General features: G+C 36.9%; 1 protein-coding gene across 1 annotated transcript; it reads left to right on the plus strand.

The window, feature by feature from the left end:
- Positions 1–5,267: 5,267 nt before the first annotated feature.
- On the plus strand, positions 5,268–14,978 carry LOC137385757 (uncharacterized). Its single transcript, XM_068072297.1, has 8 exons — positions 5,268–5,699; positions 5,916–6,004; positions 6,347–6,510; positions 7,144–7,200; positions 7,480–7,658; positions 12,221–12,362; positions 14,191–14,250; positions 14,541–14,978. The coding sequence occupies exons 1-8, from the start codon at positions 5,268–5,270 to the stop codon at positions 14,969–14,971; spliced, it is 1,554 nt and encodes a 517-aa protein (XP_067928398.1). The 3' UTR covers positions 14,972–14,978.
- Positions 14,979–15,356: the final 378 nt, after the last annotated feature.

Raw genomic sequence — 15,356 nt, forward strand, 5'->3', positions numbered from 1 at the left:
AAACCGAGTTTATATGCAAACTTAACAGCAAACGGCTGTTATTAAAGGCGACATTCTAACTATAGCCGCTGTCTCACAACATCTGTATATGGAAGAGAAAATGATACTTGCTGTACAATCATCGTGTCAGCTTTCTTCTGACTGAGAATTATATCGCAAGTAAATAAATTCTCTGATTTATTCGTGTTGAAGACATCAATGGCCGAGGTGAGATTAGCGCAGGCATCACAGACGTCGCCAGTGCTGAGGAAAGAGTCAAGCATGTCACCGAACACGATGATCATGCAGGGCAAGGAGGCTCCATGAGCGACTGCGCCGATTATGCCAATAAACATCAGCAACCGGTCGACACCAGTCGCATACCGAAACTAAAACAAAACCAAAGTGATATGAAGGAAGGGAGATCATACAAAAACATAATCTACGGTACTAGTAGACAGAAAGGATACGTACCACTTCACCGACGCTGACCATAGGCTCCTCCTTTTTCTCCTCCTCCTTTTTGTCATCCGATTCTTTAGTAGAATCAGGTGAGTGGCCATTCTCTTTCAATTTCACACCATTGAGTGATTTTTCTAAAAAACAAAGCATGCGATTGTTCGTTTGCTTGCATTAGCTGAGATATTGAGCAAGAGAGCTAATCAATAGATTGTATAATCACTAGTCCACACAATGCTTTTACTAAGGCTTGATAAATACTAATCGTGCAGAGGAATAGGCCGAGTAGGCTCCGTTCAACAGCCGCTATCAAGCATCAGATGCCACGGTTTGCTTCTACGCACAAAGGTTAGACACAAGAAGCAAATATTGTGGCTGGCCTCCGGATCTATTGCTCATCACAAGCCAGAAAGATGACCATCCCACCTACTTGGGCTAGAATGACCGTGAAAATCACCCATAACCCCTTTAGTTTTATTACATGTCAAGTACGTCTAGTAAATGACCAGACATTGCCAGGGAGAGGACTATTCTCATTGCGAACATTAGGAGTGGCACTTTGGTTTACCCTAATTGTATTTTGTCATTTTTCCAAAGTTTTTTCCAATGACCATGAGTTTGTGCTTACAACTAAGAATGTGAATGAGAAGAGTAATAAGGCGTGCTAACTCTTCTCCATGCATGGTATAAATCATTCATGATTCTTTTTAGTCTGGCCATTATGGAGCGATGGATGGTATGCCAAGACTGGGCTGTCAATTAGTTCTTCTCACTTGATAAACTTAGAGGCACACACCGGAGCATCTCGTGTAACAACAGTTGATAAGCTAAGCTAGAATCAACACTAAGACATAAGACAGAAACATGACAGAGATGAGTAGGCCTATTTGGAGTAAAGACAAAGTTTCCTTGAGCTGAACAAATGTTTGAATATTCTGCTTACCAATGTTTGCAAATAGCTTGGAGACTTGTACTTAAAACAGCGGGTGCAAAGTACAGAGGAATTATCATCACTGATTTAGTGATATTGAGAAATCAACCAATCATCATGCATTCACAACTTGATACGAGACTCACAGGTAAGAGTGTTGGCCAGCAGTACCAGGAAATACAAAAATCTACTGATCACTTTAAGCTGATCCGCTAATTAAAGTCAGCACTTGCTGCCACACTAACCTGATGTCATTTCAATGGCAACTTCTCTATTTGGATCACCCTTTACAACATTTCCATTTAGTTCGTGATCAGTTGCGGCCAGGCCATTCTGCTGGTGTCCATTTGATGTAGGCTTATCAATCGAATCGTCAACTGCTGTCTCCATAGCATACAATTCCCATCAGCAACCTGGTATTCTGACAATAGACAGTCTCCGAGCATGTACGACACATCAATGACCATACGTTATTTACATACATATTTAGTCAGACTTGCTTAAAAATCTCTACCGATCTTCGCTTATTTAAACATAATACGAATTTAATGTATTTATATTAGATTATATAACACTAAATCTAAAACAACTCAATAGGAGTGAGTGGGCCTGACCAGTTAGACTAACTAATATTAAATATTGGGGCAGTCAGTTCTTACAAGTCGGCCATTGAAATAAAGAAACCTGTTATTCAATAGGAAATGCAACCTCTTAAACCGTTAGTATAATCGTTTAAAAGTTCTAAATACAGTTAACTGATTGTAGAGTCAGTGATTGGAGTGTTGGAGGTTATTAGGGGCAGTGCACTGTATGCCCTGCATAATGCCTCAATGATAGGCATAGCGCTATTCATTTATTTCATGTGTTTCTATTGTCTCTAGACCAGTGTTAATCTCACCAATGTAAACACAAATGCCTGCCTTTTACCACTTTATGGCAGTTGAATGCATTGCGTCTGCACAGACCTTGCCAAAAATGTCTTGTCAGAAGCACCATGCATTTGGCTTGATGATGAAAGAGACATTTCATATCAGTTGACACTAGTGGCCACTGTCAGCCAATAGTCACAATGGCCACTAGTCAGCTTTGTTATACTATCAAACCTTCTGCATATACAGAGCTCGTTGCCTCCAGTTAAAGCTATGGGTGAAATTTTTGAATATTGATGAAATTCTACTGCATGCGATTTGAAGAAAAATTGCCTGCTTTCCCTCTCATGGCAATAGGAGTTTCAGTTATCATCACTCACAGGGTGCAAACACCAAGCTATACACAGATACATTTACACTGCATAATTTTACAGATAATATAAAATGATGCACCTATTTGATACAATTAGTTGAAACCAATGGTACCACAACATTTTTGAACATAATAAAAGTGCATCAGCAGATAATGCATTTACAGGAGGGGAGCATCATCAGTCCATGGATAGGTTGCTGAAATTTTGAAGAATGCTATTTCTTATCAAACGACAATAGAAATTCTTTCAGTTTCTCCTTTATAAAATTGAACCAAAAAAGAGAAGAGCATGTGTTGTATGTGCTTGCCATGGTATCAATTCATAATTCGGCAAATGACAAAAAACTACGAAAATAAAAATGAAAAATTTATGCATTCCAGAAATATTTTCATACCATTTTGGTAACTAAGAGCAATTGTGTTTTTGCTCTCCATATTCCATGTCTTCTAATTTTATTTAGATTTTTGTGTAATCAGTGATATTTTGCGCTCTGACATTAGTCAAGTTAAGATAAAAAATGCCCTTTAAAATATCTACACGAGATATATTTTATGTAAACATACTAAGCAAAAATTGGCAATTGTGATCCCAGAGAATCACTTGCTTTGAATATAACAGTAGCTCCTTTTCCAAACTGACAAGAGTTTTAACACACTTTTTAGCCTTGCATTATTTTATTATGTTAAATGATTTGATCTTGATTACAAAAAGTGATATCTTTTAAATATTTTCAGAAGATCAGTGTAACGAAAAGTATGTTTTATTTGTATTCATTGCAAAACATTACTTGTAGTTGATTGAAATTCTTGCAGAACAGAACTAAATGTTCTGTGTGATAATCGGTGGCATGACCATTTTTGTTATTCTAAAAAAATATTTATAGCAAACTATTCGATTTCTGTATTACATTAAAAGGAAAGTTTAGGTGCCCTGAGCGAGTGCACTTGTTCGTTCGCTCCCTCCAAAGTCTCTGTCTCTCCTTCATGGAGTCACATGTATAAAATACACAAACATAAAATCTTAAAGCAGTTTTAGTAAATGCAAACTGAGTAAACTTACCGATATTGCGCTTAAAATTTGATATGAATCTGGTGTAATGAATATCGAACGAAATGTTATGGTTGTTGGTCTGGTCTAGTTAGTAACGGTTATTTCAGTTTGGCTCGTCTCCGAGCACAACTTCACGTGTTTTGTACTTCAACAGGAGCATTGTCTCCGCCTACTACCCTATTGTTCTTTAAACAGAACACGCCTATCTTAGCGTAAGAATTTAGGTACATACTTTCGTGTTGATTAACACGCCTCAACGACGGCCTCTAAATTAGAGTGCTAAAACCCAAACTCAAAACGACAACGAGCTCACACTTGCGGCATTTTTAGCCACTTTTTTAAACTTGTGATGTATGAACCTAGTAGTAACAGTGCTAGTCTATCGGTTTGTGTTAACAACATTGAGTATTCATATTGTAGTGCTTAAAACATTACGTTTTTTATGTTCGGAGTATATACTTATATAAATATTATAAACACACCCCTTATCATAATTCAAAAGCTCTATGTTGAGAGATAATAGATGCAACCGATCCACCCTTTCCTTGAACAATCTACGTCGATTTATAAGTATTTCATTAGTTTCAGGAGTTTATTGACTATAGTTTGTTGGAAGTTTTGTAGCTGCGTATTTGTTTATGAATTTAGCCACAGACCTGCACAAAAATAATGATTGCTAATTATGTGGTATCCAAGAAGCTTGACAGTCTTGCCATCACTGATTTATACATATTTTTATTTTGATACAGTAATAAGCAAACTAACGCGTTTCACTGGGTGCCATTTGATAGCAATGTGCTTAGATAGACTGCAAGGTGTTACATATGATCTCGTTTTGAACTGTTGCATGACTAGCAAACCCAGTCCGTTGAATCAAATTACAAATTATGAGCTTTAATTTTTTTTATTTCGTCTAAAGTATCTTCAAATAAACGTTTTAAAGCTACTCGTGTAGTGCAGCCTATAATTTGTGATGGTTTTAATATTTTTTTGATGTTTCTTAAACTCAGTTGAGTTTTCATGTACAAGTGGTCTTCCAATATTGAAAATCTTCAAATACAAAATACATAAAATGCAAATTTTCTACTAAATATAGTTCTTTGAGTTTCATGACATAAAGGAATGCACTAGTTGATAGTAAATTTATATAAATGGAATTGTTTGCAAGTATTGTAGGTAAAAGCTGATTGCAAAGGACTGTTTATAGGCTATCAATTTTGGTTGACATTTAATTTATGTCTATTACAATAATAAAATACATTTTTGATGCTCTCAGAGAGTGTGTGCACAAATATAGTATCTACACACACACACACATATATATATATATATGTATATATATATATATATATATATATATATATATATATCAATTTATCAACTATCTTGAAAAGTTACGTAGACATGCTCTGTTCTGGTTTTTTCTAACTTCACTGGCTACCACTTGACCAGAGTTGAAAGCTAAAATGCAAGTAAACTGAATGATATCTGGTCTAAAACTAGCCACATCTGCTAAATAGCTCAAAAACTTTCCTTCTCCCCATCTGTTTACTACCACTAATTTATTAATAGGTTTAGATCACTGCTCATTTTTATGATAGGGAAATGCAGAATCCAGAAAGTCAGCAAACCAAGGAAGCCTTATTGTGTTCTCCTGTCAGTGTCTGTTCTTCATCGAGTACGTACAATCAGCAAGCTTATTCAGACACTCGGCAAACGTTGGGCTCGAATCAACAAACCCATAGTGGTGGCAGGCAAGCTACTCCTTCCAGTCAGAAGGCTCGCACGGATGATAGACATACTACTACTCCATCCTATCAGAGTAGAGTGGCTGCGGGTTTGGCTGCAAGCACTTCTAGTCAAACAAATTTACATAGTCCATTTGCAACATCTGTTCAGAGAAAAGAGGCTGCTGGTTTTCAGAGCACACCTTCTCCGGGCTACATCCATCCTTTAGAATGCCCTGCTGAACATTTGCAATACAGTATCATGACTCCAGGTCTTTTTCAGATTCGGTCTTCACCGGCAATGGTCAAGGTATGTCCGAATTATCCGAACACTGCTAAATTTGCCTTATTTTAGGCCCAAGTTGTTTCAAATGCAACAAGTGTCTAATCTTGTTTCCCCAGGAATGTCTTGTTAGCATCTTGGTTTGTCCCAAATTGTTTTGAGTTAACCCTATGGTGGCAAAGACACAGTTTGTCGCCAGCTCCGATTTATTGATACTTTATTAGATGTATTATTGTATTTTAGGAACAATTTCATTGGGATATCGAACACAAGGCACTTTTAAATCCTGCAGACTTGGGAGATGTAATGAAGAAAATGGATCAGCAGGAAAAGTATTGCTTTACTTAACTTTTTCATTTGATTAGCATCATTTCATGAGCACATGTCAATATTGCCTATCAATATCTTAAAAAATAATTATTTGTTGTGAATGCTTTTTTTACTGCTTTGGGATTTTTTAGTATTAATATAACGGATGTGTTTAAATGTTTACTATTTGTAAGCAGTTTACTCGTCTATACAAACAGCCACTCCTTGTTTGGACATAAAAATTCAGTTAATAATATTAGATATCTATTTTACCCGCTATCATCCTGACTGTAAAGAAAATGTTACAATAACTATAATAATAATAATAACTATAATAATAATAATAACTATAATAATAACTATAGGCAAAATCGAAAGTATGAGAGACGATTAGAAGATGCGAGCAATGAGTTTTGGAAGAAAAATCCTGTAATAGCTGCTTCTCCGTCTCCATCTCTATGTCCTCTTTCACAGAAGCGTGTTAATCATTTGGCAAAGATAGATGAAGAACAGAGACCAGCTTGCACAGGTCAGTATTTAGTTAGAACAAAAACCGTGCATTTTCTTCTAGGGAAACAGTTTGTTATCGTGTGGTAGTTTTGCGAATTGCTGATTTGATAAGAAAATGTGAAATTGAGAGGTAGCGGGTTCACCATTATTTATAATGCGCACCTGCAGTTATTCGGTTTGTATAGAAAAATTGGTCTGAGAATTCAGGATAAGGTGCAACACCCAGCATGATGAAATTGATGCGAGGGCTACTAACTGCCTCCGAATCTCTTTATGGCTTTTCAATGGAAGTTGAAGTTGAGCTATCTAAGCTAGTGATCAGAATGTGCCCAATAGGTGTTGCAGAATGGAAAAAATTATAATACAATTTTGTGGTATGACGTCCGGAATGTCATCTCGTGTTCAGCATTTCTGCATAGAGAATAAGAAGTAATGTGGGACATAACTCACTTCAGCAGTGGTTACAATTCAATTATGTATTTATTCTCTTTGTCCTAATTTCTAAGCTTCACTCTGACATTGCAACACCTCTTGTTGCATTTTTTGCCAGGGTTTAACAACTCCAAGCAGCTATTAAATGAATAAAAAAACTGAAAAGTCTGTGGTTTGCCTACGAATGCTTTGACGTGTACATGTGTTTTTTTATATTCAGTGTCTTGTCAGACGGAAATCCATTTTCCTGCCTCCCTCGATGTTCAAGAACTGCTCAGTGAGTAACTTGTATTTCTAAAGCTGCTTTAAAATAATTCTAGAGCTCCATAATAAGGAGTTGACCTTGTTGACCTTGCTTGACCTGTCTCAAACAAAACATGCTAGTTGTCCTATTTTGGAATTTATGTTATATATAGATGAGTATCTCCTCTGGAGTTATTCTAATGTGTAATGTTCTGTAAATAAACAAGACTAATTTCTAGTATGCCTGTTAGTTTACCTGACATTTGAATAAACTGCGTGCATTCAGTAGACAAGACTAGCTTACTGTTTGTAGAAGACTATGTTCTCTCAGCATCGCAGTTTGAAGAAGTAAACAAGGGAGAGTTATTGAGTAACTCCAGCCTCCGTCGCAAGCTCTTTGGTAATGATGAAGACTCCTTGGACTCAGCCACTTCAACTCCTGAAAAGGATCATCCAGCTCTCGCTGCTGACTTCCTACTCTCACCCGCGCTAGTCAGTTGTCATTCTCATAGGCAGCAATGCTTGTGAACAGTCCAGTTACTTGCTTATGCTATTCTTTAGACGTAACTAAAATCTAAGATCTTTTAAACTACGGCTGAGTTCATCTTAACTTGAGAGGTAGTCTAAGGTAGAGCTAGAAAGCGGTGAGTCTCAAGCCACTATGTGGCCAGTTTACACTCACTATGAGGTCACGAACTAGGCGGTATTGCATGCGGGTGTTGAGTGGTAGCTTGCTTTCTAAATAAAATACAAACTATTGGTTAAAAGATAAATAAGAAGTTATACACTCCTGATATGAAAATCTCTATTAAGAAATTTCTGTTATTTTAATTGAAAGAACCAAGCGTTTACTTTCCCTCTACCCTACAGAGCCACTTTGCCTTCAAACCATAACTACCACGTACAACTTTAATCGTTTTCTTTTCTAGGTAAACCAGACATGCTGGTTCCGACTTTGTACTCAAAATAAAGGTTGGTCCACTAACTTTCAAAGCCATGAAAGCTTTTCAGAGTATTTCAATATCCATCTCGAAAACAACACGATCGGCAGAACAAGCTCCACCCATACATATGTGATGTAGCCTAGCTTTTTAGGAACGGAAGTTAGGGCTGTTAAGTCCGATTTAAAATAATAAATACAGGCTCGTATTCCTTGGGGCGGCTGGTCGGCTGAGTCGTCCCAACTTTTTAGGAACTTTCCGCGGCGAAGTACAGTCAGACTCGGATAACTCGCCCTCGGATAAAATGTAACATTTCATCTCAAACACAAGATTAACTCGAACGGATTTGTTCGGTCCGTTTCCACACAATGATAAATTGCTTCATATAACTCGACCTCAACATCATTTATTCGAAAAGTTATTTGCCCAAGGGCTATGGAGACGGTTTTTATCGCTGTAGAATATCACTTTATTCGAAGCCATAGAGACAAACATCAACTTTTAGTAGTTCTTGGGCATCATTATTATCATCATCAGTGGCAGAATATTCTTGTTAAAGACCTTTATAAAGGTTTGCAAAATATCAAGTTTTACCAAACATCAGCTTGGCCATGTCCCATCGAAAGCGTGGAAACCTCCGTATGAACTTAAAATAAAATCGGCAAAATTGATCTTTGTTAAAACGCTCAAAAGAAAAAGATGTCTTTTTTCTGAGCGTTTTAACTGTGGTCAAGTTTTGCCTATTTTAATTTAAAAACATCTCGTCAGTCACATCACTAAATCTCAATCAAATCAAATTTTTAACAAAACGATATTCAAAAAATAGAAAAATGTTGATACTTTCCGATAAAAATTTTTTAAAACTTCACACGAGAGGCCCGGCTGAGGCCCTACATAAGAAAAACCTGTTGGGGGCTTACACCGCCCCCACAACATCCCCAGGTGTTCATAAGTAGTCGCCTAACATTAGCCTCCCCAACTTGCAACCAGTAATACAGGCCTGGATAAATATGGATGTCTCAAAACCCATTCTTATCTGAAATCAGCCTGTAAAATAATCTGTCTTTTATGAAAGGTAGATGAATTATTTAAAATCGCTCTTAGCTTGTTACAGAAGGCTTAATAGGCTGAACGCCGAGAGAAAAATGAGTTCAGAAAAGTGCGATTTTATCACAAGCTGCCGTTGTTATTGCGCTTTTTTGAGCTTATTTTTAAATATGCAATGTTAAATAGCTTATCTACCTTTCAGAAAAGACTGAGATTATTTTGAAGGCTGAATTTAGATAATAATGGATTTTAAGACACCCATCTCTATTATTCTAAATCGGAATAAACATTCCCAATTTCCGTTCCTAAAAAGCTAGCGTACGTCACATATTTATGGGAGGAGCTTGTTGTGCCAATCATGTTATTTTCGAGACCGATCTTAAAACGCTGTAAAGAAGTCTTAATTACTCTAAAAGTTAGTGGACCAATCTTTATTTTGAGTACGAAATCGGAATCAGCGTGTCTGATTTATCTAGGAAAAACGATAAAAGTTGTATGTGGTAGTTATGGTTTAAGCCCTTGTCAACTTCTAAATAGGCCGTGAGTGCTATGTGATACTATGATTTGTTTATGGTATGTTCCGACCACTCGGCCAAACTAAGAAATAAGGTATGATAAGTCTTGAGTTAACCTTTTCAAGGTTTAAGTGAGAATAATGACATAACAATCTGATTCATGAGTATTGTTAGCCATTAAACTTGAACTATTAAAGGATGACTATCTGTTTAGTGTTTATAGTATTAGTATAGCGGATACTCCAACAAGGTCACCATTGCTAATATCTCATCTGTATAAATGGTCTGTTTAGGTCGTGTTCCGTTAACACAATCCGTTAACATCATGTTATCAAGTAAGGCCTCTTTTGTAAATTGACCAAATTTCAAGTAATTTGAAATATCAGTGCACACGCGTATTTCGCCATGGTTTAAAAACAGTGTGTTTAGAACATTTCAATTGTACATTCGTGCGGGTACCGATAACATTTAGTGGAACAGCTAGAGAATTGATCTTGAACGATGAACTTTGTCCTCACATCGCTAGAACATTTCATTTTTTAGGAGTTTACAAACTCTTTGTAAAAATTATGTTATTAGAAAAGATCAATGAGATGCAAGCGGAGGTCCTTAAACTGCCTCGGCAATGATTAAACTTTATTCAATAGCATAACTGATAAATCATGCTATCAATTTTCGCGTGATTATGTTATATGGAAGGTCTGAATGCTGTCAATTTATTGAAAAAGCAAAGCACAATTGTACAATATCCATCATAGCTGGTTGAGATCATAGTAGATTATAGATCATAGTAGATCATCAAGCTGTGACCTAATAAGCGTGTACATTCTAGCCAGTTACAAGAAAACAGATGCTTCAAGTGACCAAAACATTAATGATTTTATATTAACAACCAAACCGCTCAATAACATAGTGCTAACAGATTGTTTCATCTGAACATGACCTGATGGGACCTTTGAGCATGCTCTGAATAATTATCCATATTTGCGCTAGCAAGGCGCTTCAACCGCAAGGCCATAATTTAAAATAGAATTATCAAAGTATTCATACATTATGCTATTATACATAAGCTTACATAGAGAATAAAGTTATCATTAAACATAGGATTGCCATTTCTCGATAATTTGTATTTTACATGCATTTCTGTCTTGTCACTATACATATGCTCATCTTGCTGTATCCATCAAATATCAATCATGGAGTTTATTACTAGTACTATGTTGTGTTTAATATAAACCTGATGATTAATAGTGATATGTTGTGTTTAATATAAACCTGATAATTAATAGCGGTATGTTGTGTTTAATATAAACCTGATGATTAATAGTGATATGTTGTGTTTAATATAAACCTGATGATTAATAGTGATATGCTGTGTTTAATATAAACCTGATGATTAATAGTGATATGCTGTGTTTAATATAAACCTGATGATTAATAGTGATATGTTGTGTTTAATATAAACCTGATGATTAATAGTGATATGCTGTGCTTAATATAAACCTGACGATTAATAGTGATATGTTGTGTTTAATATAAACCTGATGATTAATAGTGATATGTTGTGTTTAATATAATCCTGATGATTAATAGTGATATGTTGTGTTTAATATAAACCTGATGAGTAATAGTGATATGTTGTGTTTAATATAAACCTGATGATTAATAGTGATATGCTGTGCTTAATATAAACCTGACGATTAATAGTGATATGTTGTGTTTAATATAAACCTGATGATTAATAGTGATATGTTGTGTTTAATATAAACCTGATGATTAATAGCGGTATGTTGTGTTTAATATAAACCTGATGAGTAATAGTGATATGTTGAGTTTAATATAAACCTGATGATTAATAGTGATATGTTGTGTTTAATATAAACCTGATGATTAATAGTGATATGTTGTGGTTAATATAAACCTGATGATTAATAGCGGTATGTTGTGGTTAATATAAACCTGATGAGTAATAGTGATATGTTGTGGTTAATATAATCCTGATGATTAATAGTGATATGTTGTGTTTAATATAAACCTGATGATTAATAGCGGTATGTTGTGTTTAATATAAACCTGATGAGTAATAGTGATATGTTGTGTTTAATATAAACCTGATGATTAATAGCGGTATGTTGTGTTTAATATAAACCTGATGAGTAATAGTGATATGTTGAGTTTAATATAAAAGTGCTGCCAATATAGACTATACAATAAATGTAAATCAGTTGATGTAAAACTTCGCTATTTTGAACAGGTGCCCTCATTCAACTCGGTTTCTGCGCTCTCAACAGTCATCACCCCTGACATGTATGGAGGCTATCATGTTTGCAAAATTATGGTCATTCTTTTGGTTGAACAAGGGAGTAAAATCTCCATCTCTAACAAGCCTCTGTAATGTTTAGTGCAGTGATAAAAGGCATTTTGATGATGCTCTACCTAATTTAGCCTATAGTTGTCTCCACTAGATTAACTCATGCGCAGCTTGGTGTATATCGCAACACGGTGTACCAGCAACAAATTCCTTTTCCTCATTATCACTGGGCTTTTGTAGTCCGCTTCAAGTCCAGTCTTTAACAAGGCAGACACGACTCACACAAATCCGAAGAGGTGCTCATTAACTCAGGGAGTAGACATAGATTTGTCTCCTGATATTTCACCTATTGCTTCTCCATCGCCATGTGAAGTCTTGCATGGTAAGTAGTTTACTTGAGGATGGTTACTCAATTGGACAGTTGCTATGATCTCTCGTGTTTGTAAAGCTGCGTTTACACCAGCCGACTTCAGTCCGAGTCTCTGGCCGATTTTCCCAGACTGAGAATCGCATCATGTGAACAAATAGCCTGTCTTGACAAGCTGTTGTTTTTGCGTAGTTGTTCCCTCGTTGAGCGGCGAGCAACAACAGCTTGTCACAAGACGTACTGCACCTGATGCATCAGCTGCACTTATAAGGAGTTGTTCTCTTCCGTCTACGCGGCTTGGCTGCGATGTTATTCCGGTCGCTCCATTGGTAATCATAACGGATTTCACGCAAAAACTTATGTAGAAAAATAAAGATAAGAACGTTTAACTGGCGACCCCTCTCTGCAGTAAACTTTATTAGAAATTGAGAACTTAGGCAACAACAGCGACTAAGCATGTCGTTATTTGTGCGCTCAGTCAGTTTTATTTGTTCTTATGGATTTTATTTTAAGTTTATTTTATTCTTAAGTTCTACTAAAGTTTATCACAGAAACTGGTCTTTGGTTAAACGTTGTAATCTTTTTTTTCTATATAAATTTTTGCGTGAAATCCGTTATGATTACCAATGGAGCGACCGACATAACATCGCGGCCAAGCCGCGTAGACGGAAGAGAACAACTCCTTATAAGTGCAGCTGATGCATCAGGTGCAGTACGTCTTGTGACAAGCTGTTGTTGCTCGCCGCTCGACGAGGGGACAACTACGCAAAAACAACAGCTTGTCAAGACAGGCTAGTGAACAAAGCAAATGAGCCCGAGACCGATTTAGTCCAGAGAGAAATTTTACTGTCCTGTGCCTGATTGATGACCGATTCTAGTCTGATTTTCAATTTGAGTAGCCAATGAAATCACTTTCACAGCTAGTCACATATTGGCATTTAAAGTGAACTCCATATTTCTCTTCACATTCGTCCATGTTTTTGTCATATCTTCACTCGTGAGTAATAATTCCATCGCTAGCACCACTGAAGGGTGCTATTAACAGAATTATCGCTCAGGTTCAATTATTATTGCAATGGCCCCCCCATATCTATCCATTATTAGTGATGAGCTGATCAGTCCAAAGTAATCAGTTAACTTGGCTACAAACGTTCACAAGAAACGTAGGAAACAGTCATTCGTTCGGAAGTCCACCACAAAAACTTTGGTTTGCAAATCGGCTGGTGTGAATGCAGCTAAAGGCTGGTTCACACTATATCGCCGTATTTCGGGGTTGATGCCACTATACTTCGGTGATCGTCGATTATAACCATGTTCACACTATCACAAACCCATCCACATTTGCATCAGGAAACACTCAGTGATATTTATCTTTTTAAATTTTTGTGAAGAAACCTCTTTGTTTTTGCATGCAGGAATCAAAAACTAGTCTCGCAGCCACTATCATGAACGGATATGAATGAATCACGCTATCCGCGACCGCAAATTAGCATCACCGAAATAGTTCACATTCGGAAGGCGGTCGTCGATGCTTGGCGAAGTGTCAGAAAGTTTGACAGCTGCAAACTTTCCTGACGTGTCCGCGATGCTCCGTCGATGCTATCAAGTCACGGTTTACATAATCAACGATGAACGCTGACAAACGGCGACATAGTGTGAATCGGCCTTCAAGGGGTATAAACTAGGACTGTCTTAAAGATTACATGATCTGTATGTTATGCTCAGACAATTGTATAAATAGTTTGACGCATGAGCTCTAATTTTTTATATGATAGCGCATATTTTATGCTCATGCCATAACCATCATGAGACTCGAGGTTGTTCTATCATTCCATATTTGTAGAGCGCAAGTCATCATCATCCAACTTTGACATTCACAACATACCCACTCTCAACTCACCGGGTAGGTAACAGCACTCGGACATAACATAATGAGCAGTTTCCTTTCAGAGCAGTGTATTTACTCATACATCAGTAAACAAATCGCCAAACAAAACAACTCTCTAAAAACATTTACCATTTTATTGCAAAAGCTCTAATCCACCATTCTCTGTTTATACTGTTTATTACTTTACTGTGGTTGTCGCAATTTCTATTTTCATCTGGGTCTATGGCCCGCCTAGTTAGCCATTGCAATCGATTGCAGTTTTTTGTGACTCCCACTTCTTGATTAGAGTTATTGACCTTTTGTAGGACACATGTGCTTGCCTGATGACAACGTAGAGACAAAGTGCAAGGCCGAGAGCTTCTTACAAAACATGAGCATTAACCAGCCTTCGTTAATGACTGCTGATGATGCGGACATGCTGACAAAGTCTCCACCTCTAGTTGACACGACTAACCTACGACCTGCTATTGACAACTTCCCTGCTCACCTCACTACAGACATGATCAGTCATTCACTACACATGCCAAGTGTATGTGACACAGGCTACCAAAGTCAGTCAGCCAGCAGATGTTATATGGATGTTTCCACCATTCGCGAAACTGTAAAAGAAGATCTTCATGGCGAAGGAGTAGATATGGAAAGAGCATCAAAATCAAACAAGTCCACCTGGACCCCACCCAGTTCATCCACACCTACCAAGGCACCCCAAACGACACATTTGACCTATGACCTGTGATGAGAACCACTGTTCTATTGCAACCTTTCTGATTTTTTATATTAATTGTTATCTAACTACAGAATTTTATTTTCAATGGCACAAGGACTATACGATATTACCACAGCCATATGTTTATTACTGTCAAAATGCTTTTAACAAATATATTCAAAGCTTTAACGAACAAGTACATCTGAACCCCACCTAGTTCATCCACACCTACCAAGGCACGCCAAACGACGCATTTGACCTATGATCTGTGACCTATGATCTGTGACCTATGATCTGTGACAAGAGCCAATGTTCTATTGCAACCTTTCTGGTTTTTTATATAAATTGTTATCCAACTACAGAATTTTATTTTTAATGGCACAATGACTATACGATATTACCACAGCCATATGTT

This window comes from Watersipora subatra, chromosome 1 (genome assembly GCF_963576615.1).
Source record: "Watersipora subatra chromosome 1, tzWatSuba1.1, whole genome shotgun sequence".
NCBI classification, from domain to species: domain Eukaryota; kingdom Metazoa; phylum Bryozoa; class Gymnolaemata; order Cheilostomatida; family Watersiporidae; genus Watersipora; species Watersipora subatra.